Below are 15,269 nucleotides of genomic sequence, written 5' to 3'. Positions count from 1 at the left end.
TAGCATCTCCGACCTCCACTGCCAGCTGGGAGGCAGGGTTCCTGGCTCCCTTTTATAGATAAGGAAACTGAGGCTCAGAGGGGCTGAATGAACGGCCAACGTCACACAGCCGGCTAGAGTTGGGACCGCAATCCAGGTCAGCTTAGCACCAGGGCTTGGGGGTTTCACAGCCAGGTCAGGCTGGATTTGGGGAACCCCTCGGTGCCATAGGTCCTAAGATCTTTCTGCTCCAGGGAGCTGCATTCATCAACAGATGGCAAGGGCGTTGAACTATCTTGATCTCCATGTTCCCTCACTTCTTCGTATTGTAATTTTGGATCATGGCTACTACGTTGGAATCACTTGAAAAAGTGAGGTCAAAGGGAACAGGATTCACTCAATTATTCGCAGATATTAGTCTGTATTGGGAAATAAGGCGAGGAGACCAGCTGGATCGAGCCTTGTCCCTGATGCCTAGGTGGATTTAAGACCCTTGGGAAGCCACACTGACCTTCACCTGGATTCCTGCTCTTTCCTATGCTGGCCAAGAGCACCGGGGTGGCTCCAGGAAAACTTGTCCAGGGTGTGGAGAGGGGTGGGGGGTGGGTAGGAAGCAAATTGTCTTTTTCCCCCAACTATGGCTCTGCGGCATCTGTTCAACTGTGAAGTCCCAAGGCTGGCGAACGCTTTGTTAGGAAGTTTCCAGGACCTTGGACCATGTCCCGAAGAAATGCATCCCTTTATTCAATAACTCAACGGTGTGTACTGCCTAGAGCCAGGCTGTAAGCTCCACAGGGCGAGGAGGGCACGCTGTGCACACGGCCCTCCCCCTGGGCTCAGAACCTGGCGCGCACCTGGCCTCCAGACAGCTGCTGGACCAATGAATGAACTGACCCCGGCCGAGACCACAAGACGTCGAAGGAGGGTTCTTGAGCCAGAACAGGGAGGAACGAATGTCTTGCTCTGGGTCTCAGTTTCCTCATCTGCTAATGGATGACCCGCTGCTTGCGGCTGTAGGATTTAAAGGTGGTCAGACGCACCGGCTGCTCCCCTGCCTTTGTGCAGCCTGCAAGCCGGTGCCCACGCAAATGCCAGGGGAGGGGGCGTCCCTTCTGCTCCCTGACCCCTGGCCCGTGTACTTGCATCCTCTCCTTTGGAGCCAAGCCGAGGAAGTAACCCGCTGACTAAGGGCTCCAGTGGGCGAGGTTTTCAGAGAGAGCTTGTTCCCGTCCCATCCCTAGGCAGGCCTGCCACCTCAGAAATGCGGATCCCAGCCCTCTGTGAGCTCACGGCCTTCTCACAGGCCTCCAGGGCGGTTGTTAGTATCCTCCTTTTCGGGGATGGCGCCCAGGGCTCAGAGAGGCCAAGCGACTGGCCCAAGGTCACACAGCTTGGCAGGCAGAGCCAGGATGGAGACTCGGGTCTCCGGAGCCCCACTCCAGCGGCTTTTCGAAGGCCCCCGCCACCTCCCTATTGTGACGCTTGGGAATAAAACAGGAAGGCCGGACGCCCGGCTTTCACCCCAAACAATGCTCCACGCAAATCTGCAGGAACAAAAGCAACCAGAAATCCGCCCCGGGTTTTCCGACCCTCCGGCCCCGCCGGCCAATCGACTCCGCCGGCCGCCGAGGGGCGGGACGGGGCGGCTCCAAGATGATCGACAGCTCCTGAGAGGCGTGGCCGCAGCCCGGGCGAATCGGATTGGGGACCCGGAAAAATCACGGGCCGAGAGGGGGCAGCCCGAGCCAATCAGCGGGGGGGGCGGGCCCGGCCGGCCCGGCTGTCGCGAGAGGCGGCCACCCCGCCCACTTGCGCCTCGTCCCGGCGCCCGTCAGCAGCGGACGCGGCGGCGCGGCCCGGATCCGTCCGCGGCGCGGGGAGCCTGCACGCGAGGCCGCGGCGAGTGCCGGCAGATCCCTCCGCCGCCCGCCCGCCCGCCCGCCCGCCCGCGCGTCCCCCAGCGCCCGCCCGCCCGCCCGTCGCGGCCCGCTCCGGAGGCGCCCTCGCGAGGCGCCCGCCCGCGGCCTCGTCCCGGGTAACGGCCGGCCCAGGCGCGGCGGCGGCGGCATGGCCCGGGCGGCTCCGTCGGGGGGCGGCCCGCAGTGACAGACCCTGCGGCGCGGGGGGAGATGGGGGCGGCCGCCTCCCGGGCGACGACGACGACGACGACGAGGAGCAGCCGCCGCCGCCGCCGCGCACCGGCCGCCGCTGGGGACGGGCGCGGGCCAGGAGCCCGGCCGTGAGCGGGGGGCCCGAGGCCGCTCGCCGCCCCCGGCCGCCCCGGCCGCCCCGGGCCCCCCCGGCGCCCCGCGCGCGCCCGCCCGCCGGCCCCTGGCGGGGGTCTCGCCCGCGCCGCGCGCCCCCGGCCCCGGCCCGGCCCGCGGCGCCCGCCCGCCCTCGCCCGGCCCCGCCGCGCCGCCCGCCCGCGCCCGCGCCCGCCCGCGCCCCCGGCCCCGGGCGGCGGCCCCCGGCCCCGGGCCCCGGCGCGGCGCGGGCGGCAGCATGGTGGAGAAGCGCTGCCCGCTGCAGAGGGACGGCGTGTACCGCTGGTTCTCGGAGCTGCCGTCGCCGCAGCGCGTGGAGTTCCTGTGCGGCCTGCTGGACCTGTGCATCCCGCTCGAGCTGCGCTTCCTCGGCTCGTGCCTCGAGGACCTGGCCCGCAAGGACTACCATTCGCTGCGCGACTCGGAGATCAAGGCCAACAACCCGGCCGACCTGGGCAGCCTCACCAACCTGACGGACGAGGTGGTGCGCAGCAAGCTGCTCGTGTCGCTGGCGCTGCTGGGCTCGGAGCAGCGCGAGGCGGCGGGCGTGCTTTACCGCACGCTCACGCACATCGACTCCATCATCCACAACTACGGGCTGCAGCTCAACGAGGGCCGCACGGGCGATGAGTTCCTGCTGCTCTTCACCATGGCCTCCAACCACCCGGCCTTCAGCTTCCACCAGAAGCAGGTGCTGCGCCAGGAGCTCACGCAGATCCAGAGCAGCCTGAGCGGCGGCGGCGGCGGGGGCCCCGCGGGCAAGAGCGCGCTGCCCACCTGCCCGGCCTGCCACAAGGTGCGTGCCCGCGCGGGGCGGCCGGCCCGACCCCAGGCTTACGCCGCACACCCCCAAACCCCCGCCCGCACCCCACACCTCCACTTGCGCGTCAGGCCTCCACCCCAGACCCCCACCTGCATCTCATGCTGCCGCTCCAAAACCCCACCGGCTCCCCAAGCTTTCACTCCGGGTCCCAAACCCCCACCGGCACCCCAAGACACAAGAACGCGCTACCCGCGACCCCAGCCACCTCCTCGCAAGGCAAACGTCCCACTGCAAACCCCCACTCGCTCCCTAAGCTTTCGCTCCGTGTCCCAAGCCTCCACCCTGCACCCAAACCACCATCCTCACCACAAGCCCCAAACCCGCACCCCAAGACCCCGCCCGGCACCCTGCGCCCTTGGGGGCGGTCGCACTCGCCTCGGGCCGCGGAAGGGCCCCGGGGATCTCCTCGCCGGGGCGCCCGGGCTCCAGGAGGTGGGGGGCCCGCGGTTCCGTTCGGTTCCCGGGGAAGAACGCCCCGGGGCAGAGTTCGCGGCCCCTTTGTGCCTTTCTTTCCCATCGTCGGCTGGAAGTCCTCTAAAGCCTTTGTCCCTTTAATCGGGCTCTTGGGCAACAGATGAGTGTTGCACGTTGTGTCGCCTTGATTTCTCCAAATCTGGTGTTTATTACCAGAAAAGGAAGCCGCTAGTGAGGTGGAGATTAGAAGGCGCTAGAACCTTAGAAGACGTTAGCGGGATGCGGTGCTCATGCCCCCAAGGCCTAGGTGTCGATTGTCCCTGAGTGGGCGGTGTGGCCGCTGGGAGGTTAGGGTGGCGGTGGGCCGCACACCACGGTGTGTGCGCTGCCTGTGATGTGCGTGCACCCGTGCATGTATGTGCTTGTGAATGCACGTATTGAGTGTGTGTGTAGATACGTGTGTTTGTATATCTGTTTATATTGTGTGTGTGTGTGTGTGCTTAAGAGCCAGGTTACTGTAAAAGAAAAACGCGTTGAGAGCCTTCCATGTATGTGAAACAGTTATTTCTTGGTGACCCCCCTCCCTCAGTAGAAACAAATCCCAGGCTGACTTGGAGTCGGAGGGTGTCGGTCTTATAAGGAATGTTAAGTTATGATCTCCTGTCTCCACATTAAACAGGAAGGGCATCGTGGTCATCCACTTAAAAATGTGAACTTTTGTCTGAATGTTTCAAAACTATGTAAACACAACGTGTTTGGGGCTTAGGCTTATTTTTAACAGCCCCCTGGGACCCAGTGCCAAAACTGTGCTCCGCGAAGAAGGGTTTCTAGTTGACCCAGTGTGGTGTGTGTCTTTAGATGGCAAGCTGACTTTCTTTGGAAGGAAGAGATTGCAGTCAGGACCAGCGGTGCTCACGCCTTCTGACAGTGTCTGAGCTCGGAGTTAAAGCTTTGATTTTCTCTGGTTTGCCTGCGGTGGTTTCTAACTGTCTTTCAACCGTGGATTGCGGCTTTTGTTCTTTAATGTCTTCCCCTAAGATGTGGTTGTGGTACCTACATTGGTTTAAATCTACATCGCATCTTTTTTGGTGACGTTGATCTCTGAGACTGGTTTTCTTTTTAAGTGTGCGTTCAAATCCCACTCTGAATCCCGTTGTGCACTGGGCAGAAAAATGTCCTTCCAGCTACAACAAAGAGAAAGCGGGGTCCTAGGAAATGCGGTTGTCTTAGGGAGCTCAGCAAACCTTGGGGTGCCAGCAGAATGTCACCTTTTCATGGGCTGTTGGTTCCTTCTGGTCGGTTTCACTGCTGTTCGTCTTCTGTTTGGAGGCTGTGCACCGGTGATGTCTAGGGCTGTTACTCCAGTCCTGTTCAGCTCTTGAAGGGGAGTCTTTTGTGTGTGCAGCTGTATCACTTTAGCAAAGCAGAAGACGGCAATTTTTATTTTGGCAGGGCAGCGTACTAAAGGTAGAACAAAAATGTCTTTTATAAGAGAGCCTTTCTGTAAGCCACAAATCCCTTTGATGAGATGAAGGGGCTAATCTACCCCTCTCCTCACCCCTACCTGCATGGGTGCCGAACTGACCAGTGTGGCCTTGGCCTCCTCCTGGTGTTTCCCTGTTGGAGAAGAGGGCAGGCTCCCTGCCTCAGGGGTGTTGGAGGGTTCCCTGAGGTCTCATGGGAAGGGCCCAGCAGATGTGCCGTGAGCGCTGCATTCTCTGCCAGTGTCCTCCCTGGCTAGAGAGGGGTGCTAACTTAAGGCACGTTGTTGCAGAGGCAATGTTTATGTCTCCAAGTGTTTGTGTTTTCTAATTTGATTTTTGAATAGTTACTTGGAACTGACCATTTTTTTTGTTCATCCGTGGGAAATTGGAGAATTCTGCCTAACCCTTAATCATGAGGTTATAATGAGTAACTCTGGAGCCATTGTTTTCGTATTTCAGAACAACCGTGGTGTCTAGTTTTCCCTGCACCCCCCGGGTCTCTGCTAAGCTCCTTTCAGTCACTTTCATTTAACTTTCTCTTCCTTTGCCGCCTTTAAAGTTAAGGCCTGACATTGATAAACGCTTTGCTGCTTGCAGTCGGCAATTCATGAAATCTAGCATTTAAACATTTTGCCTTCTTAGTATCTCTGAATCTGACAGTTAATGTATCCTGAAAAAGCAGCACCCTTAAAGCTTTGTTTGCAGTTCTTTTGTAAGCTATTGTATTTTGTTTTGAACTCTTTGAGCTTAGAGACTTTATGTTTATCTTTTAGAGATAAAGATGTTGATTTTTGTCCTTTATCCTATTTAAAGTGATACTTCTAACTGATATTGTCATTATTTGCAATGCTTCTCCAGACCCTCACCGTGTTACTTTAACATTCCTGTTGCTTGGAGGGCGTGTAGAAGTTAGGTAGTGTGAGCGTGCTCAGTAGACATGGATTCGCAGCAGTAAAGCTGGCGGTCGCCTGCAGTAGCTGCTGTGGCTGTGCTGCTCCTGAAGTCCAGTGTCAGCTGGTGATAATGGTCGGTTTGCACTCACACTACCTCTGTCCTTTTGCTTTATTTAAGTATAAAGCCATAGCTTTAAAAAAAATTTAGATTTATCCTTTGTGGTCTTTTCTCTGTGTAAGTGATAATATGCTAAGGTATATGCTTTTTTTTTTAAATAACAATATTATTGAGATTTAATTCATATGTTATATAACTCTCCTCTTTAAAGTGTACAATTCACTGGTGTTTGGTGTATTCACAGAGTTGTGCAACCATCACTACTATCTAATTCCGGAACGTTCTCATCACCCCTAAAAGAAACTTGGTACCCATTTGCAGTCACTTCCCATTCATCCCCCCCAGCCCCTGACAGCCGCTACTCTACTTTCTGTCTGTGGATTTGCCTGTTAGGGACATTTCGTATAAATGGAGTCCTGCAATATGTGGCCTCTTGTGGTTGGCTTCTTGCATTTAGCACAGTGTTCTCAAGATTCATTCATGTTCTAGCATGTGTCAGTGCTTCGCTGCTTTTTACGGTTGAATAATATTCCATTGTGTGGATAGGCTCTGTTTTGTTTATCCATTCATCCGGTGCTGGACATTTGGGTTGTTTCATGTGCTTATTTTTAGACTTTTTCCCTTCATGGTTAATAGGCTCTTAATCTCTTATACCTTACACTTAAGAAACCGTCTTTGGAGCATTGTGAACACATGGCTGTCCTGAGGGATCTCCTTCTCGTGAGCAGAGTCCACCTGGTGGGCTGCTGGGCATCGTGGCGCAGCGCCGTGTGGGTCTGTCCTTGGCTTCTCTTAGGAACTGCAGTTGAAGGTGGCCGAGAACACACGGTGCCCTCGAGACTTCAGGTCTGGTACTCTTGGGTCAGTTAAGTGGTCAAGAGCTGGGTGGAAGCCTCTGTCCCGAGCAGGGAAGCTGCGAGTGCCCTCCCACCTGCATTTCAGAGCCCTCGTGATAGTGCTAGAGATCATAACGGAACTACTTCATGAGGTTGGTTTTTTTAAGGGGGTGCTGAAACAGTGTTTTTTTGAAGTGCTCAGTGCAGGAGTGTGGTGGGTGGTGGTCTTCCTTTGGCTGTGTGTGTTTTGCGGTACAGTTCTGGAACTATCCACTGTGGTTTCCACCGTGAAGCACTGTAGAAACATTGGGTCTACACAGATACCGTGAAGAAGCCTGCTAATAATGTCTTGTCCAAGGCAAGCAACAGCTTGCTTTATTTCATTGCTTTTCCTTAGGTGTTGAAAATCATTGCAGTTCAAAGGTGAAACACTGGGTAGTTTGTCCTGTGGTTATCATGTGACGTATAAATGGCTTCTTCTGGTTTCTCCTTTACCCCTAAACTCTTTGCCTGTTGCAGCTGAAAGCAATCTAGCATTCTTCCCAAAGAAGGGACTTTGTCCAGAGCAGCTGTTGCTGTTGCTAGTGGTTAAAGGAATAGCTGTGTTGGGCTGGCCCCGTGGCGGAGGGGTTAGGTTCGTCCGCTCCGCTTCAGCGGCCCAGGGTTTCGCCAGTTCGGATCCTGGGTGCGGACGTGACACTGCTCCGGCAGGCCACGCTGGGGTGGCGTCCGACATAGCACAGCCAGAGGCACTCACATCTAGAATGTACAACTATGTGCTGGGGGACTTTGGGGCGAAGAATTAAAAAAATAGAAGATTGGCAATAGTTGTTAGCTCACGTGGCAATCTTAAAAAAAGAAAAGGAATAGCTGCGATCTAAAGGCGTGTTCATCTCCACCTTTAGCACGTGTTCTTCTGGGCAACTGAGAACTGCCCAGCCCATGAACTGAGTCCACGAAGCCTCTGACCTGAGTCTGGCTGTCGTAGTTACAATGCTTCCTTTTTGACGCTATAGGAGATAATGTCCTAAAATGTACTGGATCTTTGTGGGGGGTCAGGGGGCAGGTTTTATAGGTCCAAAAGCTGTCCTCTTTTTTTTGTTTTTTAAGATTTTATTTTTTTCCTTTTTCTCCCCAAAGCCCCCCGGTACATAGTTGTATATTCTTCGTTGTGGGTCCTTCTAGTTGTGGCATGTGGGACGCCACCTCAGCATGGCTTGATGAGCAGTGCCATGTTTGCAGCGGAGCACAAACTTAACCACTCGGCCACGGGGCTGGCCCTTTTTTTTCTTTCAGTTCCAATAAAACTTTATTTTTGGACGCTGAAATTTGAATTTCATATAGCTTGTCCTCTTTTTATGGTCAAATACGTGATACGGGGATTGAGACATCCTGGGATGCCGTTTTCAGTGCTTTCTTGGTGGTGGGGTATTCATTGAAAATGAAAACTAACCACCTCGTCTTGGAGTTGCGTTGTCCCCCTGTTCCGCTGTGGAGTGCCTGGGTTATGTGGCACTTCAGATACTGTCTCGTGCCCTCACGTTAAATTAAGGCTCTCTCCTTTCACATGGGCTAGTTTATCTTTGCTTTATTCAGCTCAGCCAACGTCTGAGTTCTGTTCTCTATTGTGTTCTGGATTATAGTTGTAGAAACTGGAAGTTTTGTGTTATGTTAGGGTGTAATGAGTAATGTGGTAGTATTATTTATGCAAGTTAGAACATAATTATAGGTAAACATCAACGTTAGCCTTGTTTCTGCAGTTTTTGGAGTTCATTATTTACTTAGGCTTCATTTTACCCATTGTCTCCTCAGTCCTGTGTAGTTCATTTACCTTCTTTTTGGATTGAGTATATTTTGGATTAGTTTATATATTTGCCCAACAGATTAACATATGTCTTACAACTTCAAAGGCAAGCTAGTGGAGAGTACCTGTGCTAGTGCGTTTTTGTTTGTTTGTTAAATTGGTGACTGCTGATCTCCTTAGAGACTGTTAGTAAATCAAAAGGAAATTTTTGTTATGTCTAGGAAAAGTAGTTTCTACTTAAGTATTCCCCCCCTGCCTTAGATGGATTAGATTTTAGAAAAAGATCCTTTGCATGTCTTTTTTTTTGAGAAACTCCCTCTCCCTCCCCCCCCCCCCAGGAGACTAGTTATTTCATTAGTTTAAGAACTGTTGCCACAAGTTCACTAGTTAGTTTACAGATGATTGAAGGGTTTCTAATTTTGGACTTCAGCCTTGGCATATACAGTTTAGAAATTAATTTTAATAAGGTCGGTTTTCTGCAGTCTCCATAGATGTCTTGAATGTGGAGAGACCTAACGTGTTATAGAAACGTTTACTGTCAAAGGTAAAAAGTCATGATGGGGAACTAGTGAAGCAGGTTAATTCCTTTTTTTTTTTTAAGATTTTATTTTTCCTTTTTCTCCCAAAGCTACCCGGTACATAGTTGTGTATTTTTAGTTGTGGGTCCTTCTAGTTGTGGCGTGTGGGATGCCACCTCAGCGTGGCCTGATGAGCCGTGCCATGTCCACGCCTAGGATTCGAACCGGCGAACCCGGGTCGCCGAAGCAGAGTGCACGAACTTAACCACTGCACCACAGGGCCGGCCCCAAAACATGTTAATTCTTAAGTAGTTTGTTTTGTTCTGGGTTAAAAGGCCTGAAGTTATTTAGAGTGAAGAAAAGATGAAGGCAAGACAGAATATCTTTCAAATAATTGATATTCTGACAGCTGTTTGTAAAGCATGATCAGGGCTTACTAAGTAGGACCAGGCTTCTGATGCAGTCCACAGAGGACTTCAGCAGAACTGTGATGGTGTCGCTAAAGCAGAGGGGAGCATGTTGGGCATTGGGACCCGCTTTTCACTAGTGGACTGGCCTGTAAGCACATTTGAGATTTTAGGTGGATGTTTTGCATGTGCATAGAAAAATCACTGGCCCTTGAAATACCTTATTTGTACTGGTACCCATCCTTAATTTCTCTTCTCCTGTTTCAGAGGCAGAGGTTTCCTTTCTGTCACAGGCTAGTCCCTCTGTCTCTGTTTTGGTCACATCTTTCTTGTTTCCTCAGGGACATTGTTAGGTCAGATGCCTGAACTTTGCTATTTCCTGTCCTTCTCTCCTTCCTGCACACCAATCTTTGACCTCCACTGTTTTTCCACTTGGTGGGTAAACACAGTCATGGTCTCTTAATTGTCCTTTAAACAACAAAACCCTTTCTTTACCATTGTCTGCATTAACTGCTCTTGTCTTTGTCGCTTGGTTGCCAAGTCCTCCCCATAAGCAGCCAAGAGAAAGGCCATTCCCACTTTCCAGCTATAGTCCGTTTTTAACAGTTTGGTGTGTATCCTTCTGACATTTTATTGCATATATAAATATATATGTATACATTCTTTTAAAACAGTCTTTATACATATTTAAATACAAATAAAATCTCCCATACAGCATGTTCTGCACCCCCCCCCCCCTCAATGATATAGAATACAGCCACGCTTCTAAGAAATCAATACTGCTGTCTCTGATCCTCACCTTCAGTTTATCCCTCAGCCGCCTGGAACCTGGCTTTTTCCCCCTACCTCTTCAACTATAACAATTTTTATTAAAGGGAACTCAATATTCTTGTAAATTAAAAAGAAATTTTTTAAATAGGTAATATAATCAGCGGTAAACATTGGAGAATATGCAAAAGGGTATTCCATGAAACGTCCCCCTCCCCTGATGCAATGGGGGAGGACACACAGGACATCCAAGGTGTGGGCAACGTTCTGTTCCTTTATCTGGGTGTTGATACCTTTTATTTCACATTTAAAAAACAATGTTTCTTACCCTTTGCCCAGCCATCTAGTTCCTTTCCCTCTTTGTTCCTTGTAGAGCCTTCCAGAGAGACTCTGTCTATTTAGAAATAGATAACTGGTGTCTGACTCCACACACAGGTCTGTTCCTTGCTTTCTTCTCTTGGCCGTCCTTGCTGAGTGCTCCACACAGTCCAGAGAGCGTCTGCATTCTGGTTTATGGCTGCCCTGCATGAGTTTACTGTTTGATCGGTCCCTACTGATGCACCTTTTGTTCCCATCTTACTGTTAGAGACAGGTCAGTGTCATTTACGTATTAGATACGTATCACCTCCATGTGACAAATACCTTGTGTGGCTTTTCACATTTTGGTAAGTGTATTTGAAGAATAGGAACCTGAAAGTGGGACCGACAGTGGGTCACATGGTGTGTGCTTCTGTGATTAGTTTAGATATTGCTGAGATGCACGTTTTGGGATGCCCGCGGCAGTGTGTGAGGGCTGGTTTTTTATCTTCAACACACGTGAAGAGTTATGACACCCGCCGCTACCGTTCTGTTGGGTGAGAAATACATCTCAGCGTGGTGTAGTTTTATTTTGCAGACCTCTCATGAGTGAGGTGGAATGTTTTCCAAGTGAACCATTTTATTTATTTGTGGCCATCTCCCCATATCCTTTGCCCATCTCAGTTGGGTTTTTGATCTTTTCGTTATTGTTTTTTAGGAGCTCTTGAAGTTTCAAGGAAATCATCCTTTTGTCTTTAATAGAAGTTGCAAGTATTGGTTTCACAAGTTTTTTTCCTTTTGACTTTGGCATGAAGTTTTCTTTTTTAATGTCATACTTATCAGTCTTGTATGGTTTCTGGGTGTTGTGTGATAACGTATTTTACACTATGCGTTGTACGTATTGTTATACATATGCATCTATTATGCTCATAAAACATTCCCTGTGGTGTCTTCTGGTACAGAACTTGTGTGGTTTCTCATTTTACATTTAACAGATCCATCTGGAATTTATTTGGTGTAAGGTACAAAGCTAGTTTTATATTTTCCAGATGACAACCCAGTTGTCCCAATGCCATTTGTTGAATATCCATCTTTTCCCTCTCAGATTGGAAATGATATCTTTTATCATATGCTGCATTTCCCATATATATTTGGGTTTACTTGTAGACTGTTTGGTTTCATTGATGTCTTTATCTGGATGACCTCTTTATTTGCCAGATTCATTGGATACTTTTCACTCCCTATCTTTCTTATCTCTTATTTGTTCTGTGGGTTCCCGCAGAGTGGAATCCCCAGAGGAGAGAGGGTTTTTTTTTTAAAAAAACAAGTACAGCTGCTGAGGTGCCTCCCCAGCTGCTCACTTAGAGGGGTCTGGGCGTGGCTGGGCAGCCCGCCCAGCATCCTGCGCTCAGCTTCCTCCCGTGTCCTCCTGCTTGGTGTTTGTTCATGGCTTCTCTTCTGCTTCCTGCCCTGTTGATGATGGTATTCCTCAGTCTTCTCTCCTCCTTCCCTTCTCTTCTTACTTTATAATTTGTGACATTTTCAGCTGTGATTTTGTCACTCTCACTGATGAATCCACAGTCTGTACGTTCAACTAGACCCGAGCTCCAGCTGGAGGTTCCATGTAGCTCAGTATGTCCCAAGGCAGGTTTCTTTCTTCCCATCCTTGACTCTTCTGCCCTTGTCCCAGGTTGCCCCCGGCAGAAGTCACACCTTTCATATAGTCTACCTTCTTTTTTAAAATTTTTATTTATTTTATTTTCCAAGGAAGATTGGCCCTGAGCTAACATCTGTGCCTATATTCCTCTCTTTTATATGTGGGATGCTTACTATAGTGTGGCTTGATAAATGGTGTATAGGTCCGCACCCAGGATCTGAACCCGCGAACCCCAGGCTGCTGAAGCAGAGCATGTGAACTTAACCACTGGGCCACCAGGCCGGCCCCTAGTCTACCTTCTTTCTCATCCCTCTAACCAGCCTATTACCAAGTCCTAAATCTAATAGATTAGTTCTCTACCAGCATGGCCACACCAAATCCTCAATCTTGTATGAATTTGTTCTCTATTGACCCAGCCACACCAAGTCCTCAATCTCTCATAGATTTGGTCTCCTTTGACACAGCCACAGCCCAGGTTGGTGTTCTCTTTGTCTGTCTGTCTTGCCCTCTCCCCTCCACACTTGGCAAGATGGTCACATATATGGCACACTTCTGTGTAGGCAGACTTAGATGTTGGACTCTTTGCCCGGAGACAGGGCACAGATTGAAATGGTCTTCAGGGAACAGGCATGGCCCTAGCCTCGCTTAACTCCACTCCTTCCCCTGAGTCAGGAATGCATGCTGGGATGCAGGTGAGTGATGAGTTCCTTTTAGATAAGCTGTTGTCATTGTTTAAGTCTGCAAGAGACAACTTTATACTGCTCTGCTTCATTTTTAATTAAATCATTCAGAAACTTTAGTACCTTAGCTCTTTTTAGAAACAACAGTAACAGCCCAACTTCTGACCTTGACATGGGTCTGGTCTACTGTAACCCCTTGGAGTCTTTTTGGCCCTCCTCTTAGTCTCTCACAGCAGTGCCCAGATTGTGCCTAGAATGGTCTTGGTAAGATGCCTGTAGGATTCCTTCTCTGTGGCATGCACTTCTTAGCATGGTGTGCTGTGGCCTCTGGGATCTGTCCGTCGCCTGTCTGTGCTCACCTCTGTCTGTACTTGCAGTTCCTCATGTTCAGTCTGTTCGGCTTTCCCCAGAGCCTTTTGCCAATGCTGTTCTCTCAGGGGAGACACCTGGTACCTGGCCCCCCAGCCCCCTCTTCTTGGCTCATGCATACCAAGCCTTCTGTTGCCTCCTCCTGTCCTAGGCCTTCCCATACTGTATTATGGGAGGTTTCTTTACATTTCCATCACCAGACTTTGACTTACTGGCGGGCAGAGACCGTATCTTTCTCTCTCTATCCCAGAGCCTTGCGGTCCCCGCGACCCAGAGGGGCCTGTGTCCTGAGCTTCTGTGAAAACTTCGTGGGAGGAGGTGGTGCTGGGGCTCATGAAAGGCCACCCTAGTGACAACTTTTTTTTTCCTTAGTGCTTTTCTTTTCTCTGGCCCTATTAGCAACACCTGCTACCAACTCATACTCTTGCTTAAGTGCTTTGATCTGATGGCTTGTCTGGCGCATTACATAGCTGTAGATTTTAGTGAATTATAACTTCTGTATTCTACTTCTTTTTCAAAAGCTGGCATGGAGAAGCTTCTGTGACAAAACCAAGTTTGTGCCTGAGTACACAGAGAGCTGGGGAAAGGGCGTGCGGCCTTTGGATGCTCTGGTGGGCCTGTCTCCTGTGGAGCTGTGCGTGTGGATTAGTTCATCTCCTCGGAGTAGTGTTTGTGGTCCTAAAAGTAACACTGTTTTCATTATATTCCTTTAATGTTTACAAAATTGTAAATCGTGATAAGCCTGGATATTTCACTTTGCTGTGAAACGACTACTAATCATCCCAATTAAAGTTTAGTTTATATTTCTTTTATACTTTAAACAGTGACATCAGATTAATTGTAGAAAAGGAGCATGATAGAGTCATTCCCTAATTATTTGGGACTTTTATATAAAAACTTAAAAAGAATTACTAGAAAGAAATTAATATATCCTTAGGTTTCTTACTGATTCACAGCGAATCTAATTAAAACGTGTGTATGTAGGAACTACTAGAAATTTTATAGTCTAGACTAGAAAAAATTACTGTTTGAAAAAGGAAGAGAATTAATTTATGGGAAAGAGAAAGACTTCCTTCTCCCATCTCTTTTGGGTGTTTTAATAAAATTTAAAAGCTTGGGAATAATGCTACCAACCTAGTATAATAAAGTTAATGAAATGAGCAAGCTATTTTGAAAGTACCGAGTATTGAAGTTACGTGGGAAGCACTGTGTGGTGTGTGTCCTCCACGTGGACTCAGTTAAATGTTGACAATCTGCTGGAACTTGCCCACGACCTGTGGGAGGGCGGAGCCTTCTTCTGGCTCTGGCTTCCTGATAGAGTGTCTATCTTGAATGGGCACTTCTGCAAGGTGTGGTATTTCTGAAAACACCTATTTGTGTAGCGTTTTTTTTTATTTTAAAGACTAGGTATGAAGCTCATGAACGAGTGTGCTTTTAATATTTGTGCTGCAGAGGCTCATTTACCAATCAGCGTGATTTTTTTCCCTTTCAGAATTATTGATAAAGAGGTGAAGTAAAGAACAGGTAGTCAGAGGGAATGATGCCAGTGATAGCATTTCAGATATTTACTATGTGCAAGGCACCGTTCTAAGTGCTTCCAGTGTATTTATTTAATCCTCATCACAACTCAGCGAGTTAGGTTCTATTTATGTCCCCATTTTAGCCGTGAGAAAACAGACACAGAGAGGTTAAGTATCAGTAGTTTTCCAAAGGTGATGTTAGTAAGTGGCTATTTTTATTATGTGACGCCAAAATTATGTTTGAAATACTTTTTTTACTTCATCATTAAAAGTGAGAGGAAAAACCTGAAGAATATGAAATGAGACGAAAAAGGGAGGCCTGTCTCCGGGTGACTTGTGGAAGTAGGAAGTGTGACGTCACCCGTACTTTTGCTCACACTCCAGCACCAGCTGCCGGGCCTGCTGCTGGTTTCTCGTCCTGAATCTGTCGTCTTTATA

At 49.6% G+C, this 15,269-nt stretch overlaps 1 protein-coding gene across 2 annotated transcripts in view; it reads left to right on the top strand.

Annotated features, from left to right (window-relative positions):
• Positions 1–2,420: 2,420 nt before the first annotated feature.
• The window catches only part of ZCCHC14 (zinc finger CCHC-type containing 14), a 65,135-nt gene continuing 52,286 nt past the window's right edge, over positions 2,421–15,269 (top strand). Inside the window, exon 1 of one of the 2 annotated variants that reach the window (XM_023637467.2) lies at positions 2,421–3,039. In XM_023637467.2, the coding sequence (XP_023493235.1) occupies positions 2,482–3,039 (558 nt within the window). In that variant the 5' untranslated portion in view covers positions 2,421–2,481. The remainder of the gene's footprint in view (positions 3,040–15,269) is intronic. The other variant, XM_023637466.2, reaches the window with a different exon arrangement.

The sequence above is a fragment of the Equus caballus genome, chromosome 3 (genome assembly GCF_041296265.1).
Source record: "Equus caballus isolate H_3958 breed thoroughbred chromosome 3, TB-T2T, whole genome shotgun sequence".
NCBI classification, from domain to species: Eukaryota; Metazoa; Chordata; class Mammalia; order Perissodactyla; family Equidae; genus Equus; species Equus caballus.
This window is presented reverse-complemented; position numbering and strand designations above follow the sequence as displayed.